Source organism: Artemia franciscana, chromosome 9 (assembly GCF_032884065.1).
Source record: "Artemia franciscana chromosome 9, ASM3288406v1, whole genome shotgun sequence".
NCBI lineage: Eukaryota > Metazoa > Arthropoda > Branchiopoda > Anostraca > Artemiidae > Artemia > Artemia franciscana.
Window position 1 is genome coordinate 17148059 of NC_088871.1, and position 23192 is coordinate 17171250.

General features: G+C 35.7%; 2 protein-coding genes across 11 annotated transcripts in view; one reads left to right on the forward strand and one right to left on the reverse strand.

Moving 5' to 3' along the window:
- Positions 1 to 6945: 6945 nt before the first annotated feature.
- LOC136031072 (uncharacterized) overlaps positions 6946 to 23192 on the reverse strand; it is a 30625-nt gene continuing 14378 nt past the window's right edge. The window contains exon 2 of one of the 3 annotated variants that reach the window (XM_065710329.1): positions 6946 to 8758. In XM_065710329.1, coding sequence (XP_065566401.1) covers positions 7922 to 8719 — 798 coding nt within the window. In that variant the 5' untranslated portion in view covers positions 8720 to 8758 and the 3' untranslated portion in view covers positions 6946 to 7921. Of the gene's footprint in view, positions 8759 to 16748; positions 17553 to 21225; positions 21295 to 23192 lie in introns of those variants that run through there. The other 2 variants (XM_065710330.1, XM_065710331.1) reach the window with 2 other exon arrangements.
- Positions 20519 to 23192, forward strand: part of LOC136031075 (uncharacterized) — a 94371-nt gene continuing 91697 nt past the window's right edge. For all 8 annotated transcript variants that reach the window (XM_065710335.1, XM_065710337.1, XM_065710336.1 and 5 more), the window contains exon 1: positions 20519 to 20681. The gene's annotated coding sequence lies outside the window, so the exon portion shown is untranslated. The remainder of the gene's footprint in view (positions 20682 to 23192) is intronic.

Sequence of the window (23192 nt, forward strand, 5' to 3'; positions counted from 1 at the left end):
CTGGTGTATGTCATGAAGGAATTTTTGTAACAAAAAATGGATGACATATACTTTGATCAGCTCATCAAGGTCTATCGATTCTCATTGAAAAAAAATTCTATCTGTCTTAGTTCAAAAATTGACTTTTTTGCCGGAGGCCAACTTTCTAACACCACCACTTAGAAAGGAGCAAAGGATAAGCTCTAATTTCTTTAGCAATGAGAGAACTTTTAAAGTTTAAGAGGTATATCTGATACCATTTCTCTATTGCAATCCCAAGTAGAAAAAAGAAAGGATGGTAAAGTCAGCTGAAATCACGAACAGAAATGGCTAGAAACAATAGATGGCAGCACTTTTGGACCCGTGGGAAAATCGCACTTTTTTGTTTCTGTAAATTTTTATATTTATCACTCAAAGAAGATATATTGGCTGTGGGGCCGGGGAACTACCGCATATATTTAACACTTATAGATTTTAGTCCATCTTCAATTTGAAACTGGTGCCTGCCTGCTAGCCTGCTAGAACGGAGCTTTCCACTCGAAAGCAGAAACATGGTTTGATGAAACGAAAGCTTGGCTGCACAACTTCAGATACTCCTCTCTGACATGGGCTATATAACTCCACTTCACTTCGCACACCATAGGCTCTGGCTCGAGGACAAGCAAAAACCATCCTTTTTGGCCCCAGGCAAGAGTTCTACGGAGCTTTCCAAAATGTAATGTCATATTCATCAATCCGGCCTGAGGTCCACACTTTCCGTAAAAACCGGACAGGTTAGACCCTTACCAGTTTCCAGGAATAAGCTGAGATCGGCGGCATAGGAAAAAAAAAAAAAAAAAAACCGGGACAAAACCAAAGTGTTGCTCTCGCAACACAATAATCGAAAAATATAAAACCACAAATTAAAATGAGTGGTGAAATATTATCAGAATGATTTTCTGTATTGCTGTGTTGCTCTGGGGTTGTATGGCTGTAGCTTGTTGCAGTGCCGGTGTTTTTCACAATGCTGTTTCGTTTTTCTAAAGTTGAAGCGTCATCTTGGAGCTTATCAAAGAGCTTTCTTGGTTTGTCATTTTCTCTTGTTCTTCCTAGTCGCCTAGTCTCAATAAAATCCTTGATTTTTAAGTTGGCACCTAAGCTGTTCTTTTGGCAAGGTTCAATGATTACTTGTGACTATTACATTAAGATTATCAGACTCGGGAATTTCTGGTAAGACCAAGTTACGTCGCTTTTCTTCCTGTAATTGCTTCTCCTTTTCAGCTAATAGAAGCGTTTCGATTGGGTTGATTGCGTAGGCTGCGGTTGGTATGCTTGCACCAAAACCGACTGCTCCATTTTGTGCCACATGGGAATACAGTGCTTGATCGCCAGAATTTGGAATTGATCGTCCCTGTTCATTTGAGTTGATGGTTTTCGTGCGATCTGCCATTATCCTAACTTGTAGCTGCAGATGGGCTACATTCTGCTTGGAGCAGGAGTGACACATGCTCAGGAGAAATGGAACCACTTCGTGCAGGTACGGCATTGAATTCCGCCTTGAGCTCTTGTAACATTTTTCTTACATTTGGGACATGGATCACCAGCCATTTCTCAGAAAAATCGTGTATATTTTTGTTTCACTATTCCGCAATCAGTTCGCTTGCAAGCACAAGTCGCTGCCTGAAGGAAAGGTTAATAAAAATCCAAGAATGTCTATTTCAAGTGCGCGCGCCGAGCGCTGAATGAATACTCAAGCTACTGAAATCACCCTGGAACAAGCGAAGCGTAAGGACCCTCTCACCTATTCCACGAAATATACGGGTATCTAAATACCGGTGGGGGACAGTGCGGTGCTCCCGGAGGGTTCTTTCCTCTCTTCTGCTTGTTCTGAGGAAAAATCAGCATCTTAATGAATGGAGGAAAGAAACAACTATATGATTTCGGAAATATAGATGGCGAGCCAGTTTACTTGAGAAAAAAGATGGCGCTAATGAAACTACCCATAGAGAAAGACCTATTCTAGGGACTAGAGAAATTCTCTCAAATAAATTTAACTATAAATCTATCATTAGAGGGCACATAAACTATCATTAGAGGCTATAATTAGCAATTTTGAATTAAAGGTTGATATTATCTGCATGTTGAACCAGAGATACAATTTGAACTGCTTTATTTTAGATGATTTGAACTCTTTTATATCAAGAAATAAAATTGCTTGAAATAAATTTTTTTTTTGAAAAAAAAATTATTCAGTTGCCAGTCCGTTGGAATGTTCAGCTGTGAATTTATGTTTTTGCCAGAGATGAGATAATCCAAAGAATGAATTTAACTTACAAGAGTGGAACCCGGTGCAAGTGTCGAAAATAACGTCAATGCTATCTAGCTTATGGCGTCTCATGGAATTTTGTCAAGTTTTGTAATCAGTGAAGATGTTTGAGGTGGAATAACCAAGGCCCAGGGTGCTTTTTTTGCAATTTAAGAAGTTTGAAAGAACAGGAAGATAAGTTTGGGAGCCAAGATTTGAATATTCAAAGCTACAGTAGTCAAATATGATTCTGAAACATGGGTCCTGGCTAGACGGATGAGGATTCCTTGGGTGTTTTTCACAATTGGCTCCGAACTCTTTTAGGTATCCACCTGACCGACCGTATTTCAAACTTTAATGTATAAAGAAAAATGTGTTCTATCCCACTTTCTAGGGATGTGATGAGAGGAAGTTGGAGATGGGACAAGATTTGCGGATGAAGGAGGGCAGATTCTCAAAGAGCGTCTTTGTTGGCCAATCATTTGTCAATCGAAATGCAGGTCGTCCCCAAATGTGATCATCGGGGAGGTGTTAATAAAGAGCTTTTTTTTTTTTTTTTTTTTTTTTTTTTTTTTTTTTTTTTTTTTTTTTTTTTTTTTTTTTTTTTTTTTTTGCTTAACGAGACTCACCTATTTGGATCGTATGGTAAAAATTATTCAAAAGCTTTACTAACCTTTTAACTCTTGTTAATAAGTAATTTCTTAAAAGCTTTATAATTTTAATGATTCCTTTTAGTTTACTAATTGATTTTCTCTCCTTTTTTAGATATAAAGGGCGTTGGACTAGTCATCAACTATGAATTACCCACAGATATTGACGAATATGTGTATCGGAAGAACGAGTCGCCTTGGTAATACTGGGCGTACTATATCATTTTTCAACCCAGATAAGGATTCTGCAATTGCCGGGAAGCTGGTCAATGTTCTTGCTGCGGTAAATGTTTTTCATTTCCCTCTCTTTTTTCTTTATCCCTCCTTTAACCTGTCTTCATTTTCTCCTTTACATTTTTCTCAAATTTTCGTTGTTTATCTTTCTCACTTTCTCTTTCTTCGTTTGTTCGTTTTTGATTGGTGCTAATGTATGACCATTCCATAAGGAAAAATAAACTTGGCAGCATGTTTTTCCTTTCCAAAAGAAATATATTGTCATGCTAATTGTGAAAGACATTCAACATACATTCAATTCTGGTAATGAATATTTTAGTGAATTTGTCAAATTATATATTGATAGTTATTATTATTTAATTATAGAATCTTCTTGATTACTGATTTTACATGTTAGTACGTCTATCCGAGATTTTAGTATTATATATGCAAGTTAGATCTGGGAAGAGAATGAAAGTTTATTCGAAGTCAAATATTCCGGTTAAATTTACAAGGATATGGATCCAATTGAGAGGAAAGGGTCTATCGGGGGGGGGGGGAGGAGCAACTTTAAGAAATTTATGGGAAGTATAGAAGCAAAGAGTAATTACCCGTTGTGCAATGCGGAGGAGGGTGTATTGGGCCATTTTCTTCCGAGGTCCCGCTAGCCATCTCAGATTAGTGCCAATGGGCTGGAATGAAATTTTGATTATGGTACTTCTTGGTATTCTTACATCAACAATTCCATGGTGGTAAATTTTGTGTTGAAGGCAATAGAGATTAGGCACTGGCATGGCAATTAGAGATTCATAGTGTTATGATCAGATTTTAATGCATTTGTATTTAGACGAATATAATGACGACTTATGTATATGGCCCTCAGCTCTTCCAATACTAATTATATGCATATTATTATATTGGAAACTCTCTATTTAAAGATTATCATTAACACGTTAAAGTGACAGGATAAAGATAAGTGGCAAGAGCATAATGTGTGGTTTTAGAATACGGTTTAATTCCTTGTACTAAACAGGATTCGATACCTTAAATGATCACCTTATCTCGCCCATTATACGTTTTCTTAGTTTTTGTGGCCAATTCTTGTTCTTCTTTTTGAAATGTAGTCATTCTTCATTCTTTTTTAAGTTCAAGAAAGGGCAATCCCTAAGATGTTCTTGCAGACTTGTCAGGAAAACTTTGAAAATTTGGTGAAATGAAAAATCATCTGTGCAAAGCTTTGCGAGTCCAGTGTAGTGCTACCTGCTTTGATTAATTTCTGTCATTTTAAATCCCGACCGGACTTGGTGACTTTGGGGGGAGTTGGGAGGGGGGCTAAAATTTTGGAAAACGCTTAGAGTGGAGGGATCGAGATGAAACTTGGTGGTAAAAATAAGAGCAAGTCCTAGATATGTGATTGAAATAACTAGACCGGATCTGCCCTCTTTGAGGGAGTTGGGGGCGGGGGGGGGCTATTTCTGAAAAACTAGAAAAAATGAGTTATTTTTTACTTACGAAGGAGTGATCGGATCTTAATGATATTTGATGCTTGGAAGGATATCATGTCTCATAGTTTTTATTTGAAATCCAGACTGGATTCGGTGACATTGGGGGGAGTTGGGGGGGGGACCTAAAATCTTGGAAAACGCTTAGAGTAGAGGGATCAGGATGAAACTTGGTGGAAAAATAATCACAAGTCCAAGATAAGTGATTGACATAACCGGAACGGATCCACTCTCTTTGGGGGTTTGGGGGGAGGATTAATTCTGAAAATTAGAAAGAATGAGGTATTTTTAACTTACGAAGGAGTGATCGGATCTTAATGAAATTTGATGTTTGGAAGGATATCGTGTCTCAAAGCTCTTATTTGAGATCCCGATTGGATCTGGTGAAATAGGGGGGAGTCGGTGGGGGGGCTAAAATCGTGGAAAACGCTTAGAGTGGAGGGATGGGGATGAGACTTGGTGGGGAAAATAAGCAAAAGTCCTAGATACGTGATTGACATAACCGGAACGGATCCTCTCTCTTTGGGGCAGTTGGGGGGAGGGTTAATTCTAAAAAATTAGAAAAAATGAGAGTAAAATGATAGGGAAGAATAACCACAAGTTATAGATACGAAATTGACATAATTGGAACGGATCCGTTCTCTTTGGGGGAGCTGGGGTTTGTTAATTTGGAAAAATTAGGTATCTTCATCTTAAGAACGGGTGACCGAATCTTAATGAAATTTGATATTTAGAACGAACTCATGTCTCAGAGCTCTTATTTTAAATCCCGACTAGATCTGTTGACATTGGGGATGGCTGGAGGGGGAAACTGGAAATCTTGGAAAAACACTTATAAATGTCGTAGATATGTGATTGACATAACCGGACTGGATCTGCTCTCTTTGGAGGAGTTAGGGGGTGGGGCTCAGTGCTTTGGCGGGTTTGGTGCTTTTGGACGTACTATGACGATGAAAATTGGTAGGCGTATCAGGGAGCTGCACAAATTGACTTGATAAAGTCGTTTTCCCAGATTCGACCATCTAATGGGCTGAAGGGAGAGGAAAAAATAGAAAAAATAGAGCTATTTTTAACTTACGAACGGGTGATCGCATCTTAATGAATTTTGATATTTAGAAGGACCTCGTGACTCAGATCTCTTAATTTAAATCCCGAATGGCTTTAACCCTCTGATTTACCCGTTTAATGCCAATTTAAAATAAACATAGTTCTCTAAGTTTAATGTTACCCAGGAAAAGTTACATTCCTGAGAAAGTTTTTGTGATTTTTGAAAAAGGGGGAAATAGCTCCAAAACGTCAAAAGATCTTAATAAAAATCACATAATGACATTCAGTATATCAGAGAACCCTACTGTAGAGATTTCAAGCTCTTATTCATAAAAATGTTGAATTTTGTATTTTTGCCAGAAAAAAGATTATAGTTATGTTTTTACTTGTTGTTGTTTTTATGTTTTGCTTCTTTCCCATGGATGCGCGTTTTTATAGAGGGATCACTTGATTGGAAATACTAAGCTCTTTTGTCCTTCTTAAGTAATAAAAAAGATTGGATGATAGCTAGCCCCGTCCAACTTCCCCCCCCCCCCCCTTCGAAGTCGTCCGATCTATACTTTATAGTCATTTTTTTCATCATAGTTAAAACTAACTATTCATTTGTTGATCAAACGAACCCCCACAATTTCTGGGGAAAAGGCTGTAAGTTACAAAATTTACCTTTTTATGTATAGTATTTGTTATTTGGAAGTGTTTAGACATTTTTTTTGGGGGGGGGGATTGGATTTAATTCCTCCCAAAAAAATAAACTTTTTAATAGGTCTCCAGAAACTGCATCTGCTTGTCTTCCTAGATTTGTCGCTCAGCATTCGTTATCCCGGCTATTAAAAGGCGGTATATTTTCTTTCTAGAAATAGTGAACGTGAGTGGATTGCAAAAATGTTCCACGAAAATAAGTTGACTGAACTAAAAAAATGCTTACACCGCTTACTAGCAGTAATTTATTTAGCTCACATTTTTGAAATGTTTTGATTTTTTAAAACGATTCGTAATTATATGTTTAGGCCAACATTTTTTTTTTCTACTACAGATTATGGACGGCCATGCCTTGAGTTTGGACATCCATGCTTTGAGTTTGGACAGCCAGGGGCGTATGTAGGGGGTTAAAAAGAAATCCTGAATTTCTTTCAATTTCTGGGTACTTTCTATTCAAATTATCAAATTTTTTATACCCCCCCCCCCCCTCTCCAGAAAAGATAAAATCCAGTGTGTGCGTCTATTGACGGCCTAAGATGTTTTTCCTAAGATGTTTTAGTATTTATTATTTGGAAGTATATAGACATTTTTGTGGGGGACATTGGGAATTTTCTGCCTGGGAAAATTTTATGGTGATAATTCCCTTGGGGTGAGCTTTCCGGGGAAAATGTTTATACTGGTGAAATTACGAGCATTCCTCCACGAAATTATTTTTTCACTTTGCCTTTGCTGACTAAATTTAACGTATGGATATTTTCCAGGGGAGATTTTAAGTGTGATTGGAATTATCTGGAGGATTTTTCTATGAGATGGGGGGATCTAACATGGTAGAAATTCTCCATATGAGAGTTTTCCATGGGAACAACTTTCCACAGTGATTGGGAGATTTTCTGGAATATTCTTAAAGGGGGTTTTCTGACAAGATTTATAAAAATATTTAAACCCAGATATCACTTAGGAAAATTTAGAGGGCTACCTCATTGCCAGATAATGGCAACATTATTAAAAAAGGATAGGAGGGAGGACTGGCCTCTTCCCTGATCCTAAATGTGGGTGCCGATGTTTGAGTTAGCTAATAATGAAATAATTTTTTTTCAAGACCTATTCATATATTTAGTTAGTTTTAGCTAGCTTCCAGGTCCCCCTCACTTACTTTGAAGTGAGTATTATTTGCTCAGCCGACAGGGGTGTCATGAAGAGGCTATCTTCACTCATTGTCGCCTGGTTTTGCTAAAATTATCTTTTTTCTGTGCCAAAAACGAATTGGGGAAGATGTTCTTTTTCTCTATACATCAAAATTTACGACAAAGAGAACATCTTCAAGAATGACAAACATAGTATAAAAAAACACTACCAAGAATCTAAAAACTAGCTTAAGCAATAATCAATTTTGATATCCATAAAAACTCGAATTTTTCAAACTAACATAAAAGAATATTAAACAAATAATTTATTATCTGTCAGATCGAAAAATTATAACTTGTTCTAATGAATAAATGCACATTTGTTGTTGTAACATTCTCTTCCATACTTACAGCGTTTATTTATCAACTTTGCTCTTTGTGTTTTTTCTGGTCCCCGAACTTGTTTGTTTCTATTGAACTTATCTGAGGTTGAGAACCTGGGCCACCAGTCCTCCCAGCATGTATTGCTCTATTTGGTTGGTAATTTCTTCTAAAATTGCTGCGATTGAATTTTTCATCATCAGCCAATTTTGATGACTTCTTGTAAAACTCTTTGCCAGGCTTTTCTCTAATATTGACAGGAGGTCCAAGTCTTTCATAAATACTAATTTGTTCTGTAATTTGGCCATGCTTTTCTTGAATACTTACATGAGGTCCAAGTCTTTCATAAATACTAATTTTTTCTATAATTTGGCTATGCTTTTCTTGAATTCTTACATGAGGTCCAAGTCTTTCATAGATACTAATTTTCTTTGCAATTTGCTTGGCAATTTGTCCATTCTTGTCTCGAAGTCTTTCAAGCCTTTTTCTAAGGCTTTCGTATATGCTCAGTTCTTTCGGTTTGGCAATTTGGCCATCAGTCAATAATTCTCCTGCTGATAAATCTGCCTCTGATTTGCTTTGTTCTTGCTGATTCGGCGTTTCTTGGGTAGTAGCAACCTGAGCAGTATTCTTTGGTGTAAAACCTGTGCCATTTACCAAAAAATACACTGTCTCTGCAAAAAGTTCACTTTTCATTCTCAATCTAAACATCTGTTTTTCTCGTCCTTCTTCGTTGTGGCTTCTAAATGTGTTGTCACCATTATAAATTCTGAAGGCTCTTTGCTTGTATATTTCATTTCGCATTTCCAGCATAAATTCTTCAAATGTAACATTTCCCATATTCTGATTCTTTTCTATAAAGTACTCTTCCTATGCTTTCTAAAAGGATAAATTCTTACAAGTCTTTACGTGTGTACAGCTCTAAAGTCATTTAATAACTGACGCTAATTACAAATGAATTTCATTACAAGTTCTCGTGGCACCGCCTACTTTTGAAATTTTTCCAATTACTACGCAATAAGCGGAAATTCCCCAGCCATAGTGGCTGGCTGTACAACCGAATCTCATTACGTCAGCAAATTCCTAGGGAATCTTTCGCCTGATTTATAATTCTCATCTTTCAAAGTTTGGCTTAAGAAAATTTTTATTCAAAGGGCTATAAGTTTTCAGTTTAATATCATCATATGTGTTTCACAAATAATATTTAATTAATATTAACGTGTACATTTATGGGCTTTTAAGCTTGTAGACTTCAAATCTGAGACTACAATTTTAATATAACAGTACAATTTAAAATGAACTAAGTAGATTTTTTACAAAAATTGTTTTATCATCATTGAAGTTAGTTTTTCAGGATTTCTTAGGCTATTGATTATAAATGTGATAATAAACTTTGGAATGCAAAAGTCAAAATATGCTACTGTTTTTTTGATGACTGCCCCTCACCATTTTCTACTATTTTATTAATCTTAATAGTTATAATTGTCAAAACATTAACACCTCAGTTGTTAATATACAAAAATTAAGCCTCACTAAAAACACATTCGATAAAAATTTGCAATTAAATCTTTGGTTTCAGTCTCTTAATGTTTTATTTTCTTTCTTTTTTTGTGCTTTAGGCTTCTTTTCTTTTTCTTTGTACTTTCACCTTCAGACTTCGGCTATTTTGATTCTCTGTTTTTATGTTCAGTCACTTTTTAGTTTGATTTTATGCATATGTTTTCTCTGTTCTCCATGGCTTTCATTTTAAGTTTTTCTGTTTTAAAAGCTTTTGTAGTATCGTTTTTTTTCTGTATTTTTAAACTAACCTGTTGCAGCAAAGATGGTTTAGCAAAGGTTTCTAACCAGTGAAGCGCTTGCTTCACTGGTTAGAAGTTTATCTTTCATTATTGTTGGGATTGTTTAATACAGCCAGTATTGTCTTGGAAATCACGCATTTGGACAAACTTCCAGCCTCCTATCCCCAATATCTCAAGATCCATATAGTTTTCCTATCTGTTAACTATTTTTGCCGTTATTTTTCGGTGTCTCGATTTTTTTTTTGCATTTTAACCATTCAGTCCCCCTCCTCCTCCTCCTGTTGGACCCGTAGTTTCTCGCCGCTTTTTGTTATAAAAACTTAACCTAAAGGATCTTTTAAAGCCACTATTCCTCAGTTATTTGACTATGAGTCATTTTAACTATGCCCAATTATCTCAGTTATTCTATTCTTGGTATATGGTATCCTTCAACCCCCCCCCCCCTAATCTGCAAATATATAGCCTAAACTGTTTTCTAAACTATTATATTTTTCATATTTTGTTTCATTAACATTAATCAAGTTTCACTTCCCGAGTGTTTATTATATAACTGATAAGTATTATTTTGACCTTTATATGATCTGTATGCACAGTCGCCATCCCTAGGGATGTATCACTATTTCTAGTGATTTTTTTTATAGAGCCTCAACAACAACAAAAAAAATCTAAATTAGAACATAAATGACCTGATTATTGAAGAAAATCACTAATTCCACCAATAAATCACGAAAATCTAGTGTTTTCTTTTTTCACCGGGTGGCAAATCTGTATGATTGGATAGCAAAAATACAAATCTTGCCCAAATCAGGAAACTATTTAAGACTTCTCTAGTAAATTCGGGTGCTTTTTATATTACTCACATTGCTTTGGGGTTCTGACATCCTCCTACCTCCTTATGAAAGAAAGAGTTCGTCTATTTAGCTAAGAACGAAAAAAATTAGGCCATGGGTAAATGTTGAAAAAGACTGCATCTTGATGCCTATGCTTCGGCAATTGAAGTTGTGTGAGGGAATTTACAATCGTGCATAGGATAAATTCATTGATACAGGCGAATATTGGATAATGTAGGGACATCGTAAAAACACACATATTTTAGAAACGTCACAGATTTCAAAAAATCAAAAAAAAACTTTTTTTAGCCTATTTACGGTTACCATAAGGTTGCTGTAATGTTATTAAGAATATTTTAAACCTTATACATTCTTTGGATTTTTTGTTAATACTTTTATTTTCGTGAATTTATGATTGGACAAGTTCCAGATTTTGTGTTAGAAGAGGCCGTGGGGGAAGGGGTTGTGGTGGTAGAAAAGGGCCATTGGATGATTCGTAATCAGCTAGCGAGACGACTGAGCCAGAGCGTGGTGGAGTAACCTATATTCCAGAGGAGGAAGAAACCGATGTGCTCCTTTTTCACCGAGGAACTACTGCTGGAATAAATTTTAGCAAATTTTCAAATGTAGCAGCCAAGGTTAGTCTTTTTGGGACCTGTACTTCGCTTCGCTCAGTGAAAATAAATCTCTATTCTCTTTCTCAAAATAAATTCAATTTCATACTATTTTGCGGTGTAGAAAGTAAAACCATTAGTAAAACATTGGACGTTTGGGTTTTTTACGCGTCATTTATATGAAAATTATTCTCTAAAATTAATCGATATCCTAAGGGAACATCCCCAAAGTTGTGACCTATTTGCATCGTTTCTTTATTATTACTGTATTTTTTCTGCTCCTGAGCATTCAATGCGAAGCAAATAAGAATCTGAGACTCGTCACAGCTATTAAACAAGAATGTCTCTCTCTAAAAGCTCGGATTTGTCAATAAATAAATTTAGTTTTGTTACTCCTACATAATTATGTGTTTTTTTTTTGTTTTTTTTTAACTTGAATATGTCTCTTGACAACTTGCTCTTATAGCGAAGAGGAAGGAAGCCGTTGTCTTTTCAAAAAATTTGGGATCGGGATCTTGAAATCCCGTTCCTTAATTTATATTCTTTGCTTTGAGCGGCCAATGTTGTTTGTGGAATTATCTAAAGGCCTTTTATTTCCTCTTTTCAAGAGTTGGAGCTTAGGGGCGTAATTTTCTATGTGACGGGGGGTAACTGCCATAATAATATTTTCCAGGAAAAGTTGAGGTCTACAATTCAAGACTTTAAATCATCTGATTAAAGATAAAAGGAGAAAAAGAGCTTTATTAGTGAAAGATAAACTTTTCCCGGAAAATATTATATAAAAAAAGGTGAGTGCAAGTGATTTTGTGTTTTATTCAACAAACAGCAAGATATCATTTCAATCATGACTTTCACCTTTCCAGAAAAAAATTACTTAAAAAGTTTTCAAAATTATCTGAAAATAAAGTCGTACTTCGTCAACTCTTGGACCAGGTGCAATTAATTTTTCATCAAGGACCTGAACGTGACAAGAAAAGTCCGTATTAGAAAAAGGTCCAAAATTTTGGTTTAAAACTAATAAAGTCCCAGTAGAAGAAATTATCTCTTCAGTAGAAACATATTTACATAGAAACCCGATCCTAATCAAAGTTTTTAGTCTAGTAGGAGCTTCTACAGTTAAAACCCTGTCAGAGTTTGCTTTAAAACCAGAAATCCCTAACAATTCTATCAAAGACATAAATATTCTTAATAATTTAAGAAGGGATGAATCTATTATTATTACAAAAGCAGACAATGGACACCAAGGACTACGACTCACAATTAAACGCTTCACTGAAAGATGAAAAAACGTACAAACAACTTTCTTTTGACCCGACGGACTTATACACAAAGAAGTTTAAGAACGAGTTAAAGAGTTTGAAGGAAGAAGGGAAGATTACACCTCAACTTTTCTACAAATTCTTCCAAGAGTTTCTTTGTGCCCTAAATTATATGGACTTCCAAAGATACATAAGCCAAATCTGCCGATACGACCAATTGTTGTGAGTAACAAGTCACCAACAAGTGGTCTGAGTAAGTGGCTAGTGTCATTATGTAAACCACTCATGTCTACACAAATTTCTTACATTAAGAATTTGTCAGAACTTGTAAAAAAAAACTAAAAGAAGTTGAGATTTCTTCAAATTCTATAATTTCAAGTTTCGACATAGTGTCAATGTATACAAGTATTGATGTAAAAGCCGCAGAAATTCTTCTTGAGAGAAAGATGCTAAGAAATTTGGACTTAATTGGTGGTGAAACAGTTTTGGAAGTCGGTGTAATTATGAATTTAGTTAGGTTGTGCAACATGTTCTCTTATTTTTTTCAATTCAGAGGGGGTTTTTTCGAACAAGTAAATGGTTTACCCATGGGCGCCCCTTTAAGTCCTTTATTAGCAAGTTGTTTTGTAGAAAATATTGAAACAATAGCGTTAGATTCATATTTTTCAAAACATAAATTTTGGGGGAGATATATGGATGACATAATTTCAGTATGGAATTATGGGGTGGAGGAATTAAAAAGTTTTTTAGAACATCTTAATTTTTGGGGAGGGGATTTAAAATTTACAATAGAATTAGAAGAGGATAATAAACTTCCCTTTCTGGATGTCCTTCTTTTAAAAAATGAAAATAGTCTGGATTTTAATATTTACAGAAAACCTACTAACAATAACAGATTTGTGTCGTTTTTCTCCGGTCAAGCTCGCCAAGTAAAAATTGGTTTAATCATATCTTTAACTGACCGCATTTTTAGAATTTGTTCTCCAAAATTCATTGAGGAGGAATTATTGTTGTTAAACGAGATTTTAATAAGTAACCATTATCCGGGTTGGTTAATTGACCAGACTTTTTCGAAAAGAAGGAAAAAATTTCTAGAATGTTCTGACGATATTCTGGAAACAACAGAAAAGAAAGATATTTTTTGTTCTCTACCATATGTTCCAGGTTTGAGTGAAAAACGTAAAAGAATTTTACAAAATAATGGTCTATAGGTAGCTTTAAGAGGTAGTAATACTTTGGCTAGTTTTTATGGCACTTGGTATTAACCAAGTGACATATAGCAATCGCCAATTCTGTCGGTCTGTCGGTTTTGCTACTTTAGGCACTTCCAGGTAAGCTAGGACGATGAAATTTGGCAAGCGTATCAGGGACCGGACCAGATTAAATTAGAAATAGTCGTTTTCCCGATTTGACCATCTGGGGGGAGTAGGGGGCCGGTTAATTCGCAAAAAATAGAAAAAATGAAGTATTTTTAACTTATGAGTGGGTAATTGGATCTTAATGAAATTTGATGTTTGGAATGATATTGTGTCTCAGAGCTCTTATTTTAAATCCCGACCGGATCTGATGACATTGGGGGGAGTTGGAGGAGGGAAACCTAAAGTCCCGGTTTTGCTACTTTAAGCACTTCCAGGTAAGCTAGGACGATGAAATTTGGCGTATCAGGGACCGGACCAGATTAAATTAGAAATAGTCGTTTTCCCGATTTGACAATTTGGGGGGGGGGCGGTTAATTCAGAAAAATAGAAAAAATGAAGTATTTTTAACTTATGAGCGGGTGATTGGATCTTAATGAAATTTGATGTTTGGAATCAAATTGATTTTGATTTTTATTTTATTTCATTAACATTAATCAAATTTCATTTCCCGAGTGTTTATTATATAACTGATAAGTATTATTTTGACCTTTATATGATCTGTATGCACGTTTACCATCCCTAGGGATGTATCACTATTTCTAGTGATTTTTTTTTTTTATATAGCCTCAACAACAACAAAAAATCTAAATTAGAACATAAATGACCTGATTATTGAAGAAAATCACTAATTCCACCAATAAATCGATGTTTGATTTTTATTGAAATTTCTAGCAGAAAAAGAAAAATAATTCCCAAAGTCCACCTTCTGCTTCTTTATCGAAGAATATGCTATTCCAAAAAATACATTTTTTATCATTTAAAAATAAATAGCCTAAAGAACTTAATTCATGGTCAAGTAAATATTTCCACTATATTATTAAATCAACACCACTTTTCTGAGTGCCTAAAACAAAATCCTCTTTAAGGTTTTGGACTTTTACAATGAGAAAAGGAGGGGAAACTCCAAGCTCTTATTTGTAGAGATTTTTGTTGGTTTCAAGCTTGATTTGCACATTCAATTTAAGTTTCCTCGTTTGAGAAGGGAGTAATTGCCTAATATAGTAGGTGCAGTAGTATTTCAGCGAAAATACTGTACTTATTCTAAATAAGGTTCAATATCGTGCTTGATTTGAAGCAGTGTTACCCTTTAATTTTTAGTTTCGAACAGAATTCGAACTATAGGCCACAAAATAAAACAGTCGTTCTGTGCTGCATCATCGGTTTTGGTTTTTCGCTAGTGCTTAGTTCTTTGAAATATCGGTCTCAGTAAAATCAAGAATAAGTCTCATTCATCCCTTTCTTTGTATCAAAGTATAACAATTGTGATTTTATCCTATTTGTCTTCTGGTGAGATCTGGATGAAACTGGATGGGAAGAATAGAAACCTGTCTAAGATACTTGACTGACATAACCGGACCGGATCTGCTCTCTTTGGTGGAATCGGGGGGAAGGATAATTTTGAAAATTGAGGTATTTGTAACTTACGAAAGGGTGACCAGATCTTAATGAAATTTGATATTTAGAAGGATCTTGTGCTTTAAATTTCTAATTTTAAATTCCGACCAGATCCTGTGACATTGGGGGGAGTTGGAGGGGGAAACCAGAATTCTTCGAAAATGTGAAAATTGGGGTATTTTTATCTTACGAATAGATGATAGGATCTTAATGAAATTTGATTTTTAGAAAGAATTCATGTCTCAGAGCTCTTATTTCAAATTCCGACCAGATCTTTTGACATTGGGGGGAGTTGGAGGGGAATATCTTGGAAAAACACTTGGAGTGGAGGAATCGGGATGAAGCTTGGTGGATAGAATAAACAAATGTCCTTGATGCGTGATTGACAGAATCGTAGTGGATTCGCTCTCTTTGGAGGAGTTGGGGGGAGGGGTTCAGTGATTTGGCTAGTTTGGTGCTTCTGGACGTGGTAGGACGATGAAAATTGGTAGGCGTGTCAGGGAGGTGCGCAATTTGACTTGATAAAGTCGTTTCCCAGATTCGACCATCTGAGGGGCTAAAGGGAGAGGAAAAATTAGGAAAAATGGGGCATTTATAACTTACGAGTGGGTGATCGGATCTTAATGAATTTTGATATTTAGAAGGACATCGTGAGTCAGAGCTCTTATTTTAAATCCTGACCGGCATTAAGCCTCTTATTTTCCTTTTTAAATCAATCTATTGATTCATAGAATTTTGTTAGAGCTCATACCATATGATCTCTTGGCTCTTAGCTCTTATCGCCTTGTCACAAGTGCCATATGAGCTCTTAGCTCTTGTTTAAATTCTGGAAAGGATCGGAGTTCCGTAGAGCAACAAAGTGGGGTTTATAAAATCCCATGTACTTGTGGAAGCTCTTATGTGGGACGTACTAACTAGAATTTAAAAACGAGATTGCTACAACATCATAATTCTATTTCATCGTCTTTAAAGCAAAATACCAAAACCTGAAGATTTCACGTCGGCCCTCTCGGAGCATATCTTTAATTTTCCAAATCATTTTATTTTGTTTGAAAATGTTTCTTTGATTTCTAGGGACCAAGGTTTAAAGCAAACTTTCAGGGAAACAATCGAAATTAAAAAAATTCTATTCAAGAATAATTCCATAAACAGAGATACAGGTGAATTTGGATTGGACTCAATTTATGATAATTTACTGAGGTCAAATAAAGTAAATATCACCTCACCTAAGAGCTATGACCTCTGTCCACGTAATATGTCAGATAATTCTAATGAACCGGAACCAAAAAGGTCAAAGAGATTTGCCTCGGCTGTTGCATTGAAAAAAATAAGAGCAATAAACTATGTGTAATTAGTTTATTAGGTATAAATTTTGTTTATTTTTATTCATGTCTTTTAGTTTTACTGTATATGTGTTCGAAATATCCAGTTAAATAATTTTATATTTATTCACTGTCAATAAAAAGGTATCATTCCTATTTTGAACCGTTTTACTTTCGTCATGGAAAGGCAGTGTGGTCTTCGAAGTTATCCTCGACACAATGATAAATAATTTATTGCGGAATATCAAAATAAATAATCGAAATATATAAAGCTATAAATTAAAATGAATGGTGAAATATTATCAGAATGATTTTCTGTATTGCTGTTGCTCTGGGGTTGTATGGTTGTAGCTTGTTGTGGTGCCGGTGTTTTTCACAGCGCTGTTTCGTTTTTCTAAAGTTGAAGCGTCATCTTGGAGCTTATCAAAGAGCTTTCTTGGTTTGTCATTTTCTCTTGTTCTTCCTAGTCGCATAATCTCAATAAAATCCTTGATTTTTAAGTTGGCACCTAAGCTGTTCTTTCGGCAAAGTTCAATGATTACTTGTGACTCTATTACATTAAGATTATCAGACTCAGGAATTTCTGCTAAGACCAAGTTACGTTGCTTTTCTTCCCGTAATTGCTTCTCCTTTTCAGCTAATAGAAGCGTTTCGATTGGGTTGATACCGTAGGCTGCGGTTGGTATGCTTGCACCAAAACCGACTGCTCCATTTTGTGCCACATGGGAATACAGTGCTTGATCGCCAGAATTTGGAATTGATCGTCCCTGTTCATTTGAATTGATGGTTTTCGTGCGATCTGCCATTATCTTAACCTATAGCTGCAGATGGGCTACATTCTGCTTGGAGTAGGAGTGACACATGCTCAGGAGAAATGGAACCACTTCGTGCAGGTACGGCATTGAATTCCACCTTGAGCGCTTGTAACATTTTTCTTACATTTGGGACATTAATCACCAGCCATTTCTTAGAAAAATCGTGTATATTGTTGTTTCACTATTCCGCAATCAGTTCGCTTGCAAGCACAAGTTGCTACCTGTAGGAAAGGTTAATAAAAATCCAAGAATGTCTATTTCAAGTGTGCGCGCCGAGCGCTGAATGAATACTCAAGCTACTGAAATCACCCTGGAACAAGCGAAGCGTAAGGACCCTCTCACCTATTCCCCGAAATATACGGGTAACTAAATACCGTTGGGTACAGTGCGGTGCTTCCGGAGGGTTTTTTCCTCTCTTCTGCTTGTTCTGAGAAAAAATCAGCACCTTAATAAATGGAGCTTAAAAAAAAACTATATGATTTTGGAAATATAGATGGCGAGCCAGTCTACTTGAAAAAAAAAATGGCGCTAATGAAACTACCCAGAGAGAAAGACCTATTCTAGGGACTAGAGAAATTCTCTCAAATAAATTTAACCATAAATCTATCATTAGAGGGCACATAAACTATCATTAGCAATTTTGAATTGAAGGTTGATATTATCTGCATGTTGAACCAGAGATACAATTTGAATTGCTTTATTTTAGATGATTTGAACTCTTTTATATCAAGAAATAAAATTACTAAATTTTAATTACGGAACACTCATAAACAAAGAGGATGAAAGACATAATGATAAATCATTTTTGGTTTACTATAATTTGTTTTACTGTAACTGAGTGTTACAGTATAGTGTTACAATATAATTTGTCTAGTGTTAAATAATTTGAATCCGCCCATGACACAAATTCATAGAGAGCGGTTTCCATTTTTTTAAACAAACAAGGTAGACTTTCACGTGCAACAAACAAAAGTGTATCATCTGCAAATAGAATTATGTTAGCTTCAGTTAAATAATATTTTATTTGGTCAACATAAATAAGGCAAAACAGGGGTCCCAATATTGCAGTGCCTGCTCGTTGTTTAGGTAAGGTTTAATGTATGTTTTCGGAGCTGAAATTTAGATGGGATCCGGTTTCAAATCTACAAGATAATAAGAAAAAAAAAATTTATTCAGTTGCCAGTCCGTTGGAATGTTCAGCTGTGAATTTATGTTTTTGCCAAAGATGAGATAATCCAAAGAATGAATGTAACTTACAAGAGCGGAATCCGGTGCTAGTGTCGAAAATAACGTCAATGCTATCTAGCTTATGGCGTCTCATGAAATTTTTTCAAGTTTTGTAATCAGTGAAGATGTTTGAGGTAGAATAACCAAGGCCCAGGGTGCTTTTTTTGCAATTTAAGAAGTTTGAAAGAACAGGAAGATAAGTTTGGGAGCCAAGATTTGAATATTCAAAGCTACAGTAGTCAAGTATGATTCTGAAACATGGGTCCTGGCTATACGGATGAGGATTCCTTGGATGTTTTTCACAATTGGCTGCGAACTCTTTTAGGTATCCACCTGACCGACCGTATTTCAAACCTTAATGTATAAAGAAAAAAGGTGGTTCTACCCAACTTTCTAGGGATGTAATGAGAGGAAATTGGAGATTGGACACGATTTGCGGATGAAAGAGGAAAGATTCTCAAAGAGCGTCTTTGTTGGCCAATCATTTGTCAATCGACACGCAAGTCGTCCCCAAATGAAATGACAAGAGGCTGTAAGAAAGTATCTAAAGGAACTGGGAACTTATTGGTAGGGTGTAAGGGGTGAAGCGTTGAATAGATTAGGGTGGAGAGGGGGTGTGCACAACTGTGTTGGCTTCAGACGGTCTGGTGCTGCAGTGAGTTGTTGGTAATCGTAATACTAGTGGTATGTAATCGGGTTTCATTAGAAACTGAGAACCAACACTTATCACTACTATTTAATTTTACGAAACATGACAATTAAATTAATTTTACTTATTATTAATTTATAAAAAAGATCCAGGAAATGGCAAACGGGCAGACGTTTTTATTATTATTTTGATTATTTTATGAATATGATTATGATTATTATAACTAGCGCTCTCTTTCCACGGTGTAGGCGGTTTAAAATACGGTCAATAATATGCGGTAAGACCGGAGAGAGAAAAGCATTGCTGACCGAAAATAGAAATATTGAAGTAAATTGTTTCCGGGAAAATAGTTTATTTTCATAAATAGTTATACAGTTCGAATTTTTTGTGAAATATTATATTCAAATTATCTGTACATGATGATATACTGCCATTCTTAGTAAAAGAGCGGTGAGGAGTTGATTTATCGAAGGCTTCTTACTCTCGTGCTCCTGTGTCATTATTCGGCTTGTAATCCAGTCGAGGATTATTAAGTTTTGAGGGTGTTCCTAGTTATATTGTTTAAAAAAAATGTCGTTATTTATTTTCTTAATAATGACAGTTAGGGGAGTAGGGGACGAACTAACTAAAACTATAAATGGTTGAAGATTTTCTGATGATTGCTTGTTTCTCCTTAGTGCTTTGAACGCGTACCTAACCATGAGATTTTAGAACGTATCTTTGCGTGATTCTCGTTAATATCTATGGTACTATGTATAAATTAGTTTTTTTTTACTTTATGTTCAAAAATTCTGTCTTTAAAGTTGGATAATTAAGAATTGTGAGGGGGAGCTTTGAAGTTACAAAGGAGCAGAAAGGCAGTTTTATCACTAATTTATTTTGCAAAAAGAGAATGAACAGTCAAATTAATGGAAACTTCATGTCATCTGTAGCATTTAGAGCCCATATTTTAAGACGAGAGAATTCTAGACTCAGTCAAATACAAAGGTTCATGATCCATAGCGATTAAGGGAAGAAGGCTTCAACTGTTAATAAGCTGTCAAATTTGAAAAAAGTTGTGTTAAATCTGTGAAAGAACCAGCCACTGGCCAAACTCATACTAATTTCTTGTTCAATCATCAGGGAGGTGTTAATGAAGAGCAATTTTAATGTTTTTTTTTTTTTTTTTTTTTTTTTTTTTGTAAAGATTATTCAAAAGCTTTACTAACCTTTTAACTCTTGTTCTTGTTAATAAGTAATTTCTTAGAAGCTTTATAATTTTAATGATTCTTTTTAGTTTACTAATTGATTTTCTCTCCTTTTTTAGATATAAAGGGCGTTGGACTAGTCATCAACTATGAATTACCCACAGATATTGACGAATATGTGCATCGGAAGAACGAGTCGACTTGGAAATACTGGGCATACCATATCATTTTTCAACCCAGATAAGGGTTCTACAATTGCCGGGAAGCTGGTCAATGTTCTTGCTGCGGTAAATGTTTTTCACTTCCCTCTCTTTATCCCTCCTTTAACTTCTCTTCATTTTCTCCTTTACATTTTTTCTCTAATTTTCTATTTCTATCTTTCTCACTTTCTCTCTCTTCGTTTGTTCGTATTTGATTGGTGCTAATGTATGACCATTCCATAAGGAAAAATAAACTTGGCAGCATGTTTTTCCTTTAAAAAAAAAATATATTGTCATGCTTATTGTGAAAGACATTCAACATACATTCAATTCTGGTAACGAATATTTTAATGAATTTGTCAAATTATATATTGATAGTTATTATTATTTTATTATAAAATCTTCTTGATTCCTTTTTTACATGTTAGTACGTCTATCCGAGAGTTTAGTATTATATAGGCAAGTTAGATCTAGGGAGAGAATGGAAGTTAATTCGAAGTTGAATATTCCGGTTAAGTTTACAAGGATATGGATCCAATTGAGAAGAAAGGATGTATCAGGGGGGGGGGGGAGCAACTTTTAGAAATTTAGGGGAAGTATAAAAGAAAAGAATAATTACCCGTTGTGCAATGCGGATCAGGATGTACTAGGCCAATTTCTTCCGGGGTCCCGCTAGCCATATCAAATTAGTGCCAATGGGCTGGAATGAAATTTTGATTATGGTACTTCTTGGTATTGTTACATCAACAATTCCATGGTGGTAAATTTTGTGTTGAAGGCAATAGAGATTAGGCACTGGCATGGCAATTAGAGATTCATAGTGTTATGATCAGATTTTAATGCATTTGTAGTTAGACGAATATAATGACGACTTATGTATATGGCCCTCAGCTCTTCCAATACTAATTATATGCATATTATTATATCGAGAATTCTCTATTAAAAGATTATCATTAACACGTTAAAGTGACAGGATAAAAATAGGTGGCAAGAGCATAATGTGTGGTTTTAGGATACGGTTTAATTCCTTGTACTAAACAGGATTCGATACTTTAAAGGATCATCTTATCTCGCCCATTATACGTTTTCTTAGTTTTTGTGGCCAATTCTTGTTCTTCTTTTTGAAATGTAGTCATTCTTCATTCTTTTTTAAGTTCAAGACAGGGCAATCCCTAAGATGTTCTTGCAGACTTGTCAGGAAAACTTTGAAAATTTGCTGAAATGAAAAATCATCTGTGCAATTTGGCAGCTTTGCGAGTCCAGTGTAGTGCTACCTGCTTTGATTAAAAACCTTGCCGACACAGGGGGTGTGAAATTTTATTCTCTTTTCAATCAAATTTCACAGTCAAACCACAAATTTTCAATAGCTCTCGACGGTCACTAGTCCCCTAGGAGAAATCGCTAATTGGCCCTTTGTCTTTTTGATGGTCAGTCGATACTGAGACTCGCAAAACGGTTTTAAATTATCGAATACCCTTAGCTCATTTTCCATGCTGAAACGCTTGTGTAAACACAAGAAGACCCCGAGCGATTACTTCACCATAGAATGACAGTCTATGGGCTTGAAACTTCTTTCCTCCTCGTTCTTTCTTCCTTTCATTTCTTTCATTCATTTCTTAATTCTTGGTGTGTCGAGCTAACCAATTCCGCAGGAGGAAATCAAACTTCGATTTTTTATGGCACTTGATATTAGCCAAGTGACATATAGCGATCGCAAATTATGTCGGTCTGTCTGACTGTCTGTCGGTCTGTCCCGGTTATGCTACTTTAGGCACTTCTAGGTAAGCTAGGACGATGAAATTTGACAGGCATATCAGGGACCGGACCAGATTAAATTGGAAATAGTCGTTTTCCCGATTTGACCATCTGGAGGGAATGGGGGGCCAGTTAAATCGGAAAAATTAGAAAAGATGAGGTATTTTCAACTTACAAACGGGTGATCGGATCTTAGTGAAATTTGATGTTTGGAAGGATATCGTGTCTCAGAGTTCTTTTTAAAATCTCGACCGGATCTGATGACATTGGGGGGAGTTGGGGGGAGGACCTAAAATCTTAGAAAACGCTTATAGTGGAGGGATCGGGATGAAACTTGGTGGGACAAATAAGCACAAGTCCTAGATGCGTAAATGATATAACTGGAACGGATCCGCTCTTTTTGGGGGAGTTAGGGGTGGTGGTTAATTCTGAAATATTAGAAAAAATGGGTTATTTTTAGCTTTGGAAGGGGTAATCAGATCTTAATGAAATTTGATGTTTGGAAGGATATCTTGTCTCAGAGCTCTTATTTTATATCCCGACCGGACCTGGTGACTTTGGGGGGAGTTGGGGGGACCTTTAATCTTGGAGAACGCTTAGAGTGGAGGGATCGAGATGAAACTTTTTTGGAAAAATAAGCACGAGTCTTAAATATGTGATTGACATAACTAGACCGGATCCGCCCTCTTTGGGGGAGTTTGGGGGGGGGGGATCAATTCTGAAAAATTAAAAAAAAATGAATTATTTTTAACTTACGAAGGGGTGATCGGATCTTAATGAAATTCGATGTTTGGAAGGATATATTGTCTCAGAGCTGTTATTTTAAATCCCGACCGGACGTGG